This window comes from Ammospiza caudacuta, chromosome 9 (genome assembly GCF_027887145.1).
Source record: "Ammospiza caudacuta isolate bAmmCau1 chromosome 9, bAmmCau1.pri, whole genome shotgun sequence".
In the NCBI taxonomy this organism is placed as follows: domain Eukaryota; kingdom Metazoa; phylum Chordata; class Aves; order Passeriformes; family Passerellidae; genus Ammospiza; species Ammospiza caudacuta.
The window spans coordinates 1,411,884-1,426,495 of record NC_080601.1 but is presented as its reverse complement, the minus strand read 5'-3'; the positions used below and the strand labels follow the sequence as shown (position 1 = coordinate 1,426,495).

Here is a 14,612-nt window from a genome sequence, read left to right as displayed (position 1 = left end):
ACACTCATTACAAATGCCAGTTTTTAAAATGCAAAGAGAAGACATTTGCAGTGTATTTGACTGAACACCTCAGGCTGACAGCAAATCCTATTGTATGCAATTTAAACTTCAAGGTCATAAATTACTCCAGATGGAACTGGTTCATGGACTTTGATAAATGTTAGGGGTTTTATAAAACTTAAGGTTAAGAAAGTCTCAGATTTGGGATGTACTGCTAATCAGTTTGGATGAATTGTGAAGTTTTCCATTCCAGCTCAGCCCTGTCCAAATGTCACAGGCAGGTTTTTTTTTTGTTTTATTTTTTTTTTCCAAATTCACCTCATTAGGTGTCAATGTAGGGTTGGCCATGATCCTGATCACTTGATGGCATCTCTGAATCACTTACCTCATCAAATTGTGAGGTAATTTTCTTCTCAGAATGCTGCTCTGACATCACAGTGGGATGTCCCCAAATGATCACATTATGAAAGGCCAGTTTTGGGTGCAATGTCTTCATTTCTGCTCAGCTTCCACTGCCATCACACCAATCTGAGCACCTGTAACTAAAGGGAGCTCATATGAGAACAGGTGCTAAAAGAAGTTCAAAAGAGAAATCAGTGATCACAACAGCTGTACCTTCACTCTGAGTAAAGCACCCTCTGTTTTGAAGGCTAGATTTTCTGGGGGGAATTCAAACTGAATAAAAAGACCAGCTGTTCACTGTCTTCATCATTTCCCCAAAAAGGGTCAGCTCTTGTATTTCCATATATAAGCAACCACAAAGTGAAGAGGTGTCAATCTGTACACTAGAACTGATGATATGTTGATCAGAAAGCATGTCTCTCTTTTATTTTTGAGCAATTAATTACTGAATCTGTATCCAAGCAAACCGTGGTATTTGCATTACCTTAGAGGCCCCAAAATGGAAAGCAGCAGTGTCCTCTGTGAGACCAGCATTGCTCTCTCTTGCTGCTGTGAGCTGGTAAAGCCACAGCTGGGACAATCCAGGCCAAAAATGAGATCTCAGAGCGCCCAGGTGCGCAGGCAGACTGACCAAACGCAGCTGTACAGAGCACGGCTCAGCCTGGAGCAGGAGGAGCTCAGCGCCAGCAGCGAGGCTGTAACTGAGACAGATGTGACTCAGGGACACACACACGGCTCTGGCCTCCCGTCAGAGAATTGTTCTTGGTTAATGTTTCACAGCAAACCAAAGCCGGCCAACACCTCTGTGAACGCAGCGTCTCCTGCTGTCAGAGCTGCAGCCAAGCACCAAGAAAGCTCCAAGGCCCCGGCAGCTGAGCTCCAGCCCGTGTCTGTCCTGGTCCAGACTGTGCCACCGCCAGTTAACCAGGTAGGGGGACACCTTGGGGCATTTCTAGGACTAAAAGTGAGCTCTTAACAAAGTCTTTCTTCTGCAGTTTGGGACTGAGAACGCCAAATTTTCTAGCATTTGCTTTGCTGTTGAACTCCAGCTTTTAGCCTGGCAGCCATCCAGACACTGCACAGGATCCAGGTGTGTTCCTGGGGCTGCACAGGATCCAGATGTGTTCATTGGGGCTGCACAGGATCCAGGTGTGTTCCTGGGGCTGCACAGGATCCAGATGTGTTCCCTGGGCTGCACAGGATCCAGATGTGTTCCTTGGGCTGCACAGGATCCAAGTGTGTTCCTGGGGCTGCACAGGATCCAGGTGTGTTCATTGAGGCTGCACAGGATCCAGGTGTGTTCCTGGGGCTGCACAGGATCCAGATGTGTTCATTGAGGCTGCACAGGATCCAGATGTGTTCATGGGGCTGCACAGGATCCAGGTGTGTTCCTGGGGCTGCACAGGATCCAGATGTGTTCATTGGGCTGCACAGGATCCAGGTGTGTTCATTGGGCTGCACAGGATCCAGATGTGTTCCTGGGGCTGCACAGGATCCAGGTGTGTTCATTGAGGCTGCACAGGATCCAGGTGTGTTCCTGGGGCTGCACAGGATCCAGATGTGTTCATTGAGGCTGCACAGGATCCAGGTGTGTTCATGGGGCTGCACAGGATCCAGATGTGTTCATTGGGGCTGCACAGGATCCAGGTGTGTTCATTGAGGCTGCACAGGATCCAGGTGTGTTCATTGGGCTGCACAGGATCCAGATGTGTTCCTGGGGCTGCACAGGATCCAGGTGTGTTCACGGGGCTGCACAGGATCCAGGTGTGTTCATTGAGGCTGCACAGGATCCAGGTGTGTTCCTGGGGCTGCACAGGATCCAGGTGTGTTCATTGAGGCTGCACAGGATCCAGGTGTGTTCATGGGGCTGCACAGGATCCAGATGTGTTCATTGGGGCTGCACAGGATCCAGGTGTGTTCCTGGGGCTGCACAGGATCCAGGTGTGTTCATGGGGCTGCACAGGATCCAGGTGCATTCCTGCAGCTCCGAGGCTGGAAGGGCACCTGGCTGTGCCCTTCTCCCATCCCAAACTGCCTCAGGCCCCTTCCAGCCCAGCAGGATTTCCTCTCCCTCCATGCAGAGCTCACTTGAAGTCCTTTCCTTCCAATGAAACTTACTTTAAGCGGAATCGTTTCACTGCTATGTTCGCTTTATATGTAAATAAACTTGTTTGCCACATAACATTTTACTTTCCACATCAAAGGAAATGAACATTACCATGTTCTAATTAACGCTACCATGTTCTAATTAACATTGCCATGTTCTAATTAACATTGCCATGTTCCAATTAACATTACCATGCGTTGGGAGTGCTTTTTGTTGCAAACTGACAGCACATTCACAGCTGTGAATTCTTTCCAGGTAGGAAAGAGTGCCATACTTACTTAAAACCAAAAAGTTCACAAGTTTCTCACTTTCCAGTGCCTTTTCAAAGCTTACAGCCCAGGGTTAGGTGGTAAGCAATGAACAGATACTGAACAGGGGAACCAATGCACGTTTGCTTTTGATTACAATGAGAACAGAGCTAAGAACAAATAGAACTAAGTAACACGTTTCCAATTTGAAAGAAGATGCTTAAGGGTAATAGTTATCTGAAAAATCACTACTGTTAAACTTTGTTGGCTGATAAGGCACCATCTGTGTGTAAATTTGGCTATTTCCTGAGATACTGAATCATTAATTCTGCTGCTCTGAGGCAACTCCCGGTACACTAAAATAAAAAATTGAGTATTAAATACTCAATCCGTATAACAAAGTTTCCCTGCAGGAAAACAATTCCATTCTGCTCCACTGAGTAGGATCAACAGGTTGACATCCCACCTCTATAAAAGGTTTGGGTTTGGCAAAGGAGAAGAATTATAGTAGCAGTCACACATGTGACTTAACATTTCCTTATTAACATCAATAACTATTCTGTAGATTAAGGATTTTTAAAAGAAGACTATGACCAAGCAGACAACATATATTTGCCTTATTGAAGTATGAAGAAAAGATGTTCCAATACACTGTGCTAAAGCTTTTCTTGCCATGATGAACTGAGTAAGGCAATAAATTAATAACATTTCTGCTGTTATCCCATCCAGGAAGATCACCAGCAGCTGTCCACAACAGAATTTCTGTTCATTGCATTAGGTATTTTGCTTTGGAATTCATCCACCAAAATCTCTTTTATGTCATTCCAAAAGCACATTTCTCTTGTATGTGAATAAATTCAATAATGTCTGCACACCTCAACATCATCTTGTGATGTTTTGCAATCCACAGGCTCAAAGCCCCACTAACTATTTGCAAGGACTGGATGGAAGACCTATAATTGCTGCTCCTGTATTTACAAAGGTAATTTCTTCTGTGACATATTTGAAAAGTAGAGGTCAGAGAACTGTAAAGAGAGATAACTAAAAATGAGCTGTCAAAAAAAAAAAAAAGAAAAAAAAGAAAAAAAGGGGAAAAAATATGCTTTTCCTAAGCCATTCAAGGGTTTAAGTGGCTTTATTAAATCTTAGTGAAATCAGTGTTACATCCAGACCATTAAGACATTTACTGACTGTCTATTCATTTTCTCTAATAGATGTTACAGGATATTTCAGCTTCTGAGGGGCAGCTTGTTGTTTTTGAATGTCGGGTGAAAGGAGCTCCTTCCCCAAAGGTTGAATGGTATAGAGAAGGAACACTGATAGAAGACTCTCCAGATTTTAGGATATTACAGAAAAGTATGTTTCTTGTGTGAAAATATTGTGTCTAATTAAATACAGGCAAGCAACAAAATTGCTAACATAGCAACACTGTGAATTTCTTGTTACAACTGTAATTTTAATTTTCAAATGCAGTCAGAACATCTGCCATTTCCTCTAAGTCACTGAAATGCTAAAATTGTGAAAATTCAACAGGAATTCCTTAAATACCACACTAAACCTAAGTGAAACAATGGTTCATCATATCTTGATTTCATGCGGGTCAGAGTTTCAGAAATTGTCTTCAAGACAAAATAAAATTGTGCCAATACTGGAAAAAAACCCCACCCAGCTACTTGGAGAATTTATTTCCTATTCCCAAGTTCCCAACAGTGTTCATAAGTGTTCACATTGTTCAACTGTGCCTTTGACATATTATTGAGTAAAAGGCCTGGCTGTCTTCACCTCCCCTTAAACAGAAAATTGGATCAAAAAGAGTATTCCATCTTATTGAGAAGGTTAAACACTATATATAGTGCTTAAGGAAAAAGAAATATTGGCAAAAATAATTATATTCAATCTAATAATTCTGTTCTTCTTCCCTTTAGAACCACGATCTATGGCTGAACCAGGTGAGGTTCATAACTTTTAATTACATAAATGTGGTGGTTTAACTTTATAAAATATTAAATATAAAACTTCGTTATTTAATTAACATAGTTTCTTCTTTTCCTCATGTTCTGTAGCTACTAGTGGCACACATTTCACTGTAGGCTGTTCCACAAACATGTAACTTGAATTAATTCAGTCTCTTTTGCAGAAAATGCTTCCACTTTGCTTAGACCCAGTTTTACCTCTGGATTTAAACGAGCTAAAGATTAATAAAATGAATGTATGAGGGTCCCCTGTACATCTGAGGTCCCGAAGCACAGGAGATGAGGTAGAGCCGAGCTATTTTTACCCAGTTTACCAGTCAGGGAACATTGCACCAGATGCTCAGCCATGTCAGCCATTCCCTGCGCTCCCGAGCGGCGAAATGTGAGAGCAGCACCCCAGGTGTGGCACCCCTGGCATCAGCAAATCCTGTAAATGTGGCTGGGCCTGCTGATGCCAAGGACCAGGGCAGAACGGGCTCTGCCCCACAGGGCTGCAGCACGGGAGCCCTGTAGCTCTGGCTATTTCTCCATGACAGATTCGCTCTCCTCATGGCTCTTTGCCATCAAAAATATGAAGTCGCACCTGTCAAGATGCAAAATTATCAAAGAAAAAAAATTATCAAGTCAGTACTAATCCTTATGGAATACAAACTTCTGTGTTCTCCTTGCCCTATTTGAAACATTTTTACCCCAAAAAGAGTCGTGAAAGAAAGTGCCTGTGTCTGAGAGTGAGGAATATGAAGACGGAGCCTCTGCCAGAAGGCAGTGCCACTGTTCTGTTACTGTGCCGTGGCATCACTGCTGAGTAATGTGAGGCACTTTTTAGGGGATAATCAGCTGGGTGCAGTTGTCACAGCCTCATCACCCGCTGCTCATTCAGAAGGAATCTGGATTTCCATGCATGCAGTGGTTGGCAGATGCCAGCATGATAAACTAGATACTATAATGCCTTAAACTAGTTCTGTTATCATACTGCTATAATAAACTATTATTCTCCTATAGTTGATAGGAAACAATCTCTTTGTTGCTCTTGGGTTTTCCTTGGTGATGACATGAAACAATCAAGTTCAAGTGTACAAAAGTACCCATAGAATATTTATCCTGTAGGGGTTTAGCAAAGTCTATTGCACAACTGTAGAAAAATAGCCACTGAGTAGGTGAAGGAATTTTATCAGCCCACATTTAAATTCACTTTAGATGTTGCTGTCCCTCCTCCTCCCAGCTACTCAGGCAAACCAAAAGACTTCAAATCCCATCATAGCAGGTATTTATAAGCTGGCACTGCTGCCCAGCCTGGTCAGACAGGAATGGCATAAACCCAGACTGACTTTTCTAGATGGAATATGGTTTTACCTAGTACAATTTTGCTAGCATATTTTTGGTGCCCTTTAGTCATCTTCACAAAGAAGTCAAAAGTTAACTTTCTGTAAGCACAGTTAGCACTACCCCCTCTATCTGCAAATCTGTACTTTTGAAAACAACAGGCTATATGTATGATATGAGGTTTATATTTATCCCCATTACAGAGTGACTCCACTTGAATTGTTCCCAGTCAATTATAATTAATCTTTCAATCATCAGAGATGAAAAATACCTATATTTTAATGAGCTGAGAGTGTGGAGTACACTATATATTTTTCCAAATTAAATTTTCAGTTCTTTTAAGTCTGTACTTCATGTTAGGAAAACATTTTCTAATGTTTTCCACACTCTGCTGACACCTGTTCTTTGCTTCCATTGGGCGTGCTGGAGCACAGAGGGTACCAGCTGCTGCAGACAATGCTGATAGCAGCTGCTGCACACAAAGGCTGCCAAAACTGATAATACTGATGGAGCTAGAAACAAAGTGAGCAAGGTGGAAGTCCCTAAGGAAATCTCCCCAAAGGCAGTCAGGGTTCTGTGTGTTTGGTCACTGCACGCTCGCTCCAAGTGCTAACCCTGCTCCGGTGCTTTGCAGAGGAGATTTGTACTCTGGTTATTGCTGAAGTGTTTTCAGAAGATTCTGGCAGTTTCACCTGTACTGCAAGCAATAAATATGGCACAGTGTCCAGCATAGCTCGTCTGACTGTCAAAGGTAAGAGCCAGTGAGTCCTTTAAAGCTCCTGGTAAATCCAGCAGAGCTGGGATTTGGGCTGTGTGCTGTTGGCTCCAATGCAGCTCAAGCTCTGGCACTGTTCCTCGTAAGTAAAAAGTGTGGGAATTCTCTGGGGAAAAAACAAATACAAAAAAACAAATACATCTTTGTATTTCAAAGATGTAGGGGAATAATTCACTGGGGACATGGCTGAAGACCACTGACTGATTTTCCAAACTGGAGCAGTGTCCCTTTCCCCTCTACCTTTACAATATTCCCTTTTCAAGGGAATTTGTTCTCAAACAAACACGGTCAATCAAGCCAGTGCAACAGCTGGAAGCGAGTGCTTTCATTTCACTATGATTTCTGGCACTTACACGTCCCAAAGGTCTGACCTTTCCTCTTCCAGCTCCCGAGGAGAGCAGCAGCACTGCTGCCATTCACACGACGTGCTCCATCGACTTTGTGGCCACCGAGCACCAGGCTGCCCCCCAGGCTCCTTCCAGCCTCCACAGCCAAGCCCCCAGACCCAAACTGGAGGGAGTCCTGGTGAACCACAACGAGCCCAGGTCCAGCTCCAAGGCAGGGCTCCGCGTGCACTTCAAGCTGCCCGAAGATGAGAAGGGCAGTGAATCCTCCTCAGAGGATGGACCCGGCACCACCAACCAAAGCAGACCCAACCACTTCCCTGAGAAGATAAACGGACAGCCAGTGAAAACACCAGAGCCAGCATCACCATCCAAGGAGCCTCCCCCAGTGCTGGCTAAACCTAAGCTGTAAGTAAACAGAAGTCTAATTCTCAGGAGCATCGCTGAGATTATTTAGTGTTTATTGACCACAACACTATTGCACCAGAGTGAAAACTCAAATGCAGGATAAAGAGATTACATGGTATTGGCCTAGCTGACCATAATCTTAGAAAACAAATTCTCCAGCACTAGATTATTTTTTCTGCATATCTCTCTCAGGAAAAGTGACCTCCAATTTAAAAAGAAAAATGTTTTCCCTTTGAAATGTTATTAATTCCACAATGCTTTCTGCTGCAATCAAGAGGTGAAGAACACTGATCTTATGCAGGCAAAATAAAAGTAGGTTCTTCAGACATATCTCACTCAGTTCTGGGTATGAAATGCTGCCCAAAGCAGACACACTCAGGCTAACACACAGTACAGACTGTCATCCCAAAGGCCTCCTGACTCGTGTGTCCCACAAACGTCATCTCCCCCCAAAACAGATAAAATACTTGGAAATGCTTGATAATGGGAACCCACTTGAGCTAAAAAGTGATTGGTGCACTGGGAGCTCAAGGGGAAATTTGAAGAAGTAATGTGGTTTTCGTAGAGGACAATTTATGGAATTCACACTGCAGTTTATTATGAGAAGTATTTTCAGCATTTTTTCAACCTCCCACACGTAATTTAACAAACATCTTCATTTAATTTCTTAAATATGCAGAGGCTTTTCCTGAGAGCTCAGGAATGACTCCATCATGTAATTCCCTGGTACTCTCAAGCCAGGATGTAATTCCATAGCATAAACATTACAAGGAGAAGACAGAACTTACATTCCTTGTGGCAGAGGGAGAACTCGGAGCACAGGGTTTGAATTGTGAAGCCCACATTCACAGCCCTGCACACTTTCTGAGCTATAGTGAGTTTTGGGGGGACAGAACCAGTATTTAAGTGCCCAGTGCTTGCACAGAGCAGAATTTCTCTCAGCTCCCCCTCCCAAAAAAGCTGTGTTACAAAGAATTGCTTTATTATGCAGATGTATACATGAAGGGCACAAAATCAGGCCCACAGAACTACTAACTCCACCATTCTCCTTTATGAAAGCTTGAAATTGCTATCTTTATCTGCCTTTAATGTGGTTTTTGTTTGGTACATTGTATAGACAAAGTCTTTTAACTAAAACCAATTATGATGAGCATGTATTTGCTTTGTCAGGAGCTGTTGTGCTTGGTCTCTATATCCACATTTTCCACTTTTTATCAATAGATATTTAATACTCCACAGTTTATTACACAATCATTTTCCATCTCTTCCATGTTTTTTCTGGTTTTGGAAGGGAAAAAGCTCTCCTGTTTTTCATGTGCTGTATTTCCATAGACATAATAACTAAATAAACCTCTTGACAAGGCAAAATTATTTTCCTTAACTTCAAAGTAAGAAAGCCTTGAAAAACTGTCTAGTAGATAGCATCTAGAGAAACAACAACTGCATGGAATGCAAGTCCTCTCTGAGTTACCCACTCCTGCCTGTCACTGAGTGCCAACACCACGTAAACCCCATTGGTAGCATATCCTGTGGTGGATTATTACACAGCTTTAGCTGTCAAAGTGCTGGTTTCAGAAACCATTTCAGCAGGAGGTAAATAATGCAACCTGGCTTACAAACTCTCATTTAAATTATGATACACCAAATCTCACTCTCAGTTACACAAGCAAGGAGCTACTACGGTGACTTTGACAGTGATATCCCTTAAATATCTTTGAGCAAGATTTATATTTATATTTATATTTCATATACTAAAATGTAAAAATTATCTTCAATCAAACAATTTGTGGACAAAAAGCTTTGGTGCCTCTGGCAAAGAAGGGAACATGAAGGAAAAGGTTATTTTAGTAGGAAACTAATATTATGCTTCTCTCGTAATGTTAGAGAATATGCCATGTAGCAGTTTCCTGCCTCTTACTGCATGACAGGACACTGAATTTTCCTCTCTGAATTCATACACACAAATGCAGCCAACTGGCTCACGTGGGGCTCGTAACCAATTCTGTTCATCTTTATTTTCTGTGCAGTGACCAGAGCCAGCTAAAGCAGCTCCACAACCAGGTCCTGCTCGAGCAGCAGCAGGTGCACCAGGCGTCTCTGAGAGAGCTGTCCTTCGCCAGCACGCTGGTGAATTCTGCCAGCGCCCTGTGCCAGCAGCCCGGCTCCGTGCTGTACAGGCCGGGCTCGGCCTCGGGCTACGGGCGCCCCAAGCAGCCGCCGGGCAGCCCCTGTGCCAGCTCCTCCTCAGGCTCCCTGGGCAGGACGAACGCCACGGAGAAGCTCCCGGCCAACGCGGCGCGGGCCTCGGGAGGCCTCGCGGGCCGCAGCGAGCAGCCCAGCCCCAGGGAGGCCGCGGTGCCCCCGCTGCCGCTGCCTGCCCTGAAGCAGTTCCAGCCCCAGAGCGTGGCCCCTGCTCCCCTGTCCCCCACGGCGCGCATCCAGAACCCCGTGGCGTTCCTCAGCGCTGTCCTGCCTTCCCTGCCCGCTGCACCATCCACCAACGCCATGGGCCTGCCCAGAAGCAGCCCGGCCACGTGAGTAGCACCAACCAGGGGCGCAGAAACAGCGACAACGCTCAAGGGAAGCGGGACGTGTTTCTGTCCGGCTGTTCAGTGGGGAGCGTCCCGGTGCAGGGCAAATTCTGGAGAGAGCTCACTGGCTGGGGATAAAAGCATCAAAAGCACCATACGGTCAACCCCAGGACAGGGAGTCGCTGAAATGCAAGTCTTCTGCAAAATAGAAAAGTGGGATATCCAGATATTCTGGGCATTTAATCCAACCTTTACACCCAGTAATTCTGGAGAGAGCTCACAGGCTGGGGATAAAAGCACCATACGGTCAACCCCAGGACAGGGAGTCGCTGAAATGCAAGTCTTCTGCAAAATAGAAAAGTGGGATATCCAGATATTCTGGGAATTTAATCCAACCTTTACACCCAGTAAAGAAAAGAAGGGATAACACCTGCCGCAATACAACACGAAATGGCGCTGAGACGTCCAAGGCAAAAAGGGCTGGTTTATTTCTGGACCTCGATATTTATAGAATTCCAAATGTGACCATGGATTGGAGGATGAAATTGCCACCTCTCCAACCACACTGGTCCATCAATTCTCTCCTCCTCCAGAAAGGAATGCAAAACAATCATTATTTACATGAAAAGTGTGTGAGAAACTCCATTAGAGATGTAAACATCAGAAGGCTTAGAAGAACTTTGGAGGAACAGGGTGACAAATACCTTCTGTAGAAAGAGAGAATTGAAGACGGAGAGATGTGAGTGTACAAACAGATATACAAGAGTGTGGGGGCTCAGAGGTTCATAAGACTGTACTGGTGTGAGAGAAGATGTTTCATGAGCTTGCAGGATAAGTCACTCCAAAGCTCTCTGCTTACACCAGGTATAAAAACATTCATACCTATTGTAAGCAAGAAGTAAAGTTTTAAAGGTATCTCATACTGCAAGGGTTTTTCTAGTCCAGGTGAATCTAAGAAATAACTTCTGTAAAGGTATTTTTCTGGTTGCAGTACTTTCAACATTTGAGGTCCCCCAGAAAAACCTCAGGAGAGTTAATGGTTTGCACATAAATAATTTAATTAAGAGCCAGCAGGATTTCTATGACAAAACAGCTACCGTGGTAAAGCAAATAAGGATGATGATGTACTGACAAAGTGGGGGCATTAGGATTCTCTTCTTTAGTGGTGGAGCTGAAGCAAATTTCCCTTTTGTGGACTACGTGAACTCTGCGTTAGCATGGCTAGCACCTGTACACTGGTACAGCTGTTTACCAAACTGTTTACCAGAGAACTCCAAATCCTGCTCAAAGCAAGGAATATTTTCCCCTTTTATCAATGGTACAGCTCAAGGTAGTGGTAACCACCAGCAAGTCACAATCTCCTGGCTATCCTGCTGATACCAGATCAACCAAATTGTCATTACAGCAGAAGAATGTGCTCTGTGTCTATAGCATTCACCACTCTGTGTGCCAAGAATCCTGCCTTCAGACCTGTACTCTTTACTTAACTTTACTGAAATCAAACACACATCTATAAAAACAAACAAACAAACAAAAAATAACCCTGCTGATATTGGGTGTCATGAAAGGGTGAGAGAAATTAAAGGAGTAAAAGTTCATGGAAAGAGTAAATGATCAGGGAGGATGTGAGATAAAGATCAATGAGATGTGAGATAAAGATCAATTGTATTAACTTTTAAATTATTGCCTGATAGCAGTCAAATGTGCACGTTGTACACCTCAGGTAACACCTACACTCATTTATTTAGCATTTACTGTGACATCATTATTGCAGGATAAATATAAATGGCACTTAGATGTTTATTGCACCATTACAACCCTTACTTTCTTTAAGATTTGTGTTTTTAATTTCTACTGCATGGGAATGGGATTATTTTACACATTAAGATAGTACCAAAAAAAACCCAAAAAACATATCCTGTATTGTGCTTTGGCTCCTAAGTGAATAAATAACACAGGTTCCACCATAATGTATCATAGCATACAGGTGACAGTATATATATAAAAATATATATAAATACTGGTTGCTGCATGTTAGTATCAGAATTTTCTTTTAATAGCCCAACCCAGGGATTAAAGAAAAACCTGAAGCCTCTGCCATTGGCAACAGAGGATTCCATTCGGGAAAACAAAGCTGCACTTGTAAAGGACCTGGAGAGAAAACTGCATTTCAGAGAGGATGCTAACCAGCAAAGTGGTCAGCAGGTAAGAAAATCAGGTGTTATAAAAGTAAATTTCACTCATGAACAAGACACATATGATGATGGTGTGGGAAAAAAGGTGTTGGTGTGGGTGAGATGCTGCACAGCTTTGCAGGAGGAGCTTTCATGTGAGTGCTGGTTTGGAACAGCAAACTGGAACTTTAAACAGAAAGCATGAGGGATGCAGCTGTAGAAAATTCACTTTGTGACTGAGCAGCATTTCTCAGTTCTGATCATCTCAAAGGCTGGTATGAATGTAAAACTCCTTTATTTTCATGGAAGCTTCTGGACATTGGCTTTTAAATTTTTGCTTTACAAGTTGCTCAATTCATTGCACAAACACATTCATACACTCTGTTTTAAAACAAAGTGTAATGTAACAAACCAGTTTAGGATAAGGTTTTTGTTCTTCTTTCAGTTGAACTAAAAATGGGCTTTCAACTTCCAAATGTATTTCCAAACTTCCAAACTTATATGAATTGACAGGGACTTCTTGGAGAACTTTTATAAGAATTTAACAAAATAAAAAACCTTTTACAAAGTTCAAGGAACAAAATATCAGTTCCCTCTTCATTGGAATCACTGGATCTGCGCACTGTCTATGAAACTAAAGAAGAAGTAAAAAATTAAATAGTATTTAGAGGTTGAAATTACTAAACCTGAACAAAATGATCACTACCAGTGTCAAAGTTAGTTGCTGACAGCAAAAGATATTTATACTCATACTTATTTGTTATTCTATATGAGACCAAACCTAAATCTTGATTCTCAAATTCCTCAAACACTGGAAAAGTTCAAAGGTGGCACTTGTGTAATTGTTACAGTAATTAGAATGCCAATGGCAATGAACTAAAACCAGTAAAGGTTTCCTCATTTTCCTCTCAACTCCCAACTTTAATCCCTTCTGACTTTACTCTTCTCATCTGAGAAAAGCCTACTCCAGCAAATTCAAGTCTGAGTTTTCTCCTCAATGAAGGCAGTGACTATTTCAACAGATGCCAGGATGGAGAGTATTTTCCAAAATTCCTATTGTTTTACACTATACAGCACAGTCAGCATCATGACAATAATAGGCTGGAGTGCTGCATTCACACCCATATATTCTGTCCTTGTTTTTCCTCTCACAGTTAACACAGAATTAAAAAAGGAGACATTTTCATTCCACACATGGAATATCTGTATTAAATCAATTATTGTAATGGTAGGGCAAGGCTTACTCTGTCATAAATACAAATGCAAGTCTCCTCTGAGTGAGAGATCACTGCAAAATGGAGTACAGAATCCAGTTAGAATCTCAGATGTTGGTTTCCTTGTATTGTCTACATACTACCTTAAAATTTCCTTCTCAGAAAATGTGTCCTCTGGTGTATTTTCATTTAGAGCATTGTACTGGGACCCCACATTTCAATGGCAGAGTTCATTCCCACTTACAATACCTGCAGAGCACGCAGGGATCATCCAGAACAAATGCTGCAGATGACAAGCCTGTGCCTTAAAGTCCTGGTATTGTCTTGTACTGCTACATAAAGGGCAGTAATGAACAGGAGGGATCTGCATTCTGGTGCTCTATTTATTATCTAAAATTGACTTTCATATGAAAAATGTTCAGCTCACAAGATGGGATTTTCCTAAGTGTCAGCATTATGCACTCAGCAGGATATCTGATAATCCAGATGCACTCCTTCTGTTTCATCCAGTACATCATTCATCACCAGCAATAAAGAGATCCAGCGTCAGAGCAGAGCTGGGAATTTTGCTGATGCTGCAGGAGACAGAGCAGGTTCCTCTCTGGGCTTCCACAGCCATGATGACCAGGAGGTGCTGACAGAAATACAAATATGACTTTGCCAAGATTCTAACTGCAACTTTGATCAAGTACATGCAACAACAAGCTGTCGTTTTCACCAGAAAAAAATGGCCATGCCCCTCATTTCTGCAGATGGTGGCAAGTTCTAGTGCCAGGTGAAACTTTGTCACGGCCAGGAGTGCTGAAAAAAATGTGATCCAGTTACACCCAAACATCTTCAGGAAGATTTGCTCAGTTCTTTCCAACAAAAGGGGCAGCAATGGCTTTATGCAATCCCAGGAAGGTGTTGGGACAAATCCCAGGACAGAGCAGACCTGACTCAGTGTCTTCCTTGGCCTGAATACAATTGAATTCCTGACTCTGCCCTCCCTTAAGGACAGGCTTCACTCCTTGCCAGTGGGTGTGTGTTGCGTTGGTGCTGAACCAGGCTGCTCAGATAATTCAGCATTCTTTAACAGCAGCAGAAAAATGTGGAAATCCCACCTTTCAGAGC

General features: G+C 42.9%; 1 protein-coding gene across 1 annotated transcript in view; it reads left to right on the top strand.

Annotated features, from left to right (window-relative positions):
• The window catches only part of MYPN (myopalladin), a 53,975-nt gene that overhangs the window by 19,634 nt on the left and 19,729 nt on the right, over window positions 1-14,612 (top strand). Inside the window, exons 5-12 of the mRNA XM_058810574.1 lie at window positions 1,183-1,330; window positions 3,668-3,739; window positions 3,972-4,113; window positions 4,683-4,706; window positions 6,688-6,804; window positions 7,214-7,580; window positions 9,608-10,114; window positions 12,172-12,316. Coding sequence (XP_058666557.1) covers window positions 1,183-1,330; window positions 3,668-3,739; window positions 3,972-4,113; window positions 4,683-4,706; window positions 6,688-6,804; window positions 7,214-7,580; window positions 9,608-10,114; window positions 12,172-12,316 — 1,522 coding nt within the window. The remainder of the gene's footprint in view (window positions 1-1,182; window positions 1,331-3,667; window positions 3,740-3,971; window positions 4,114-4,682; window positions 4,707-6,687; window positions 6,805-7,213; window positions 7,581-9,607; window positions 10,115-12,171; window positions 12,317-14,612) is intronic.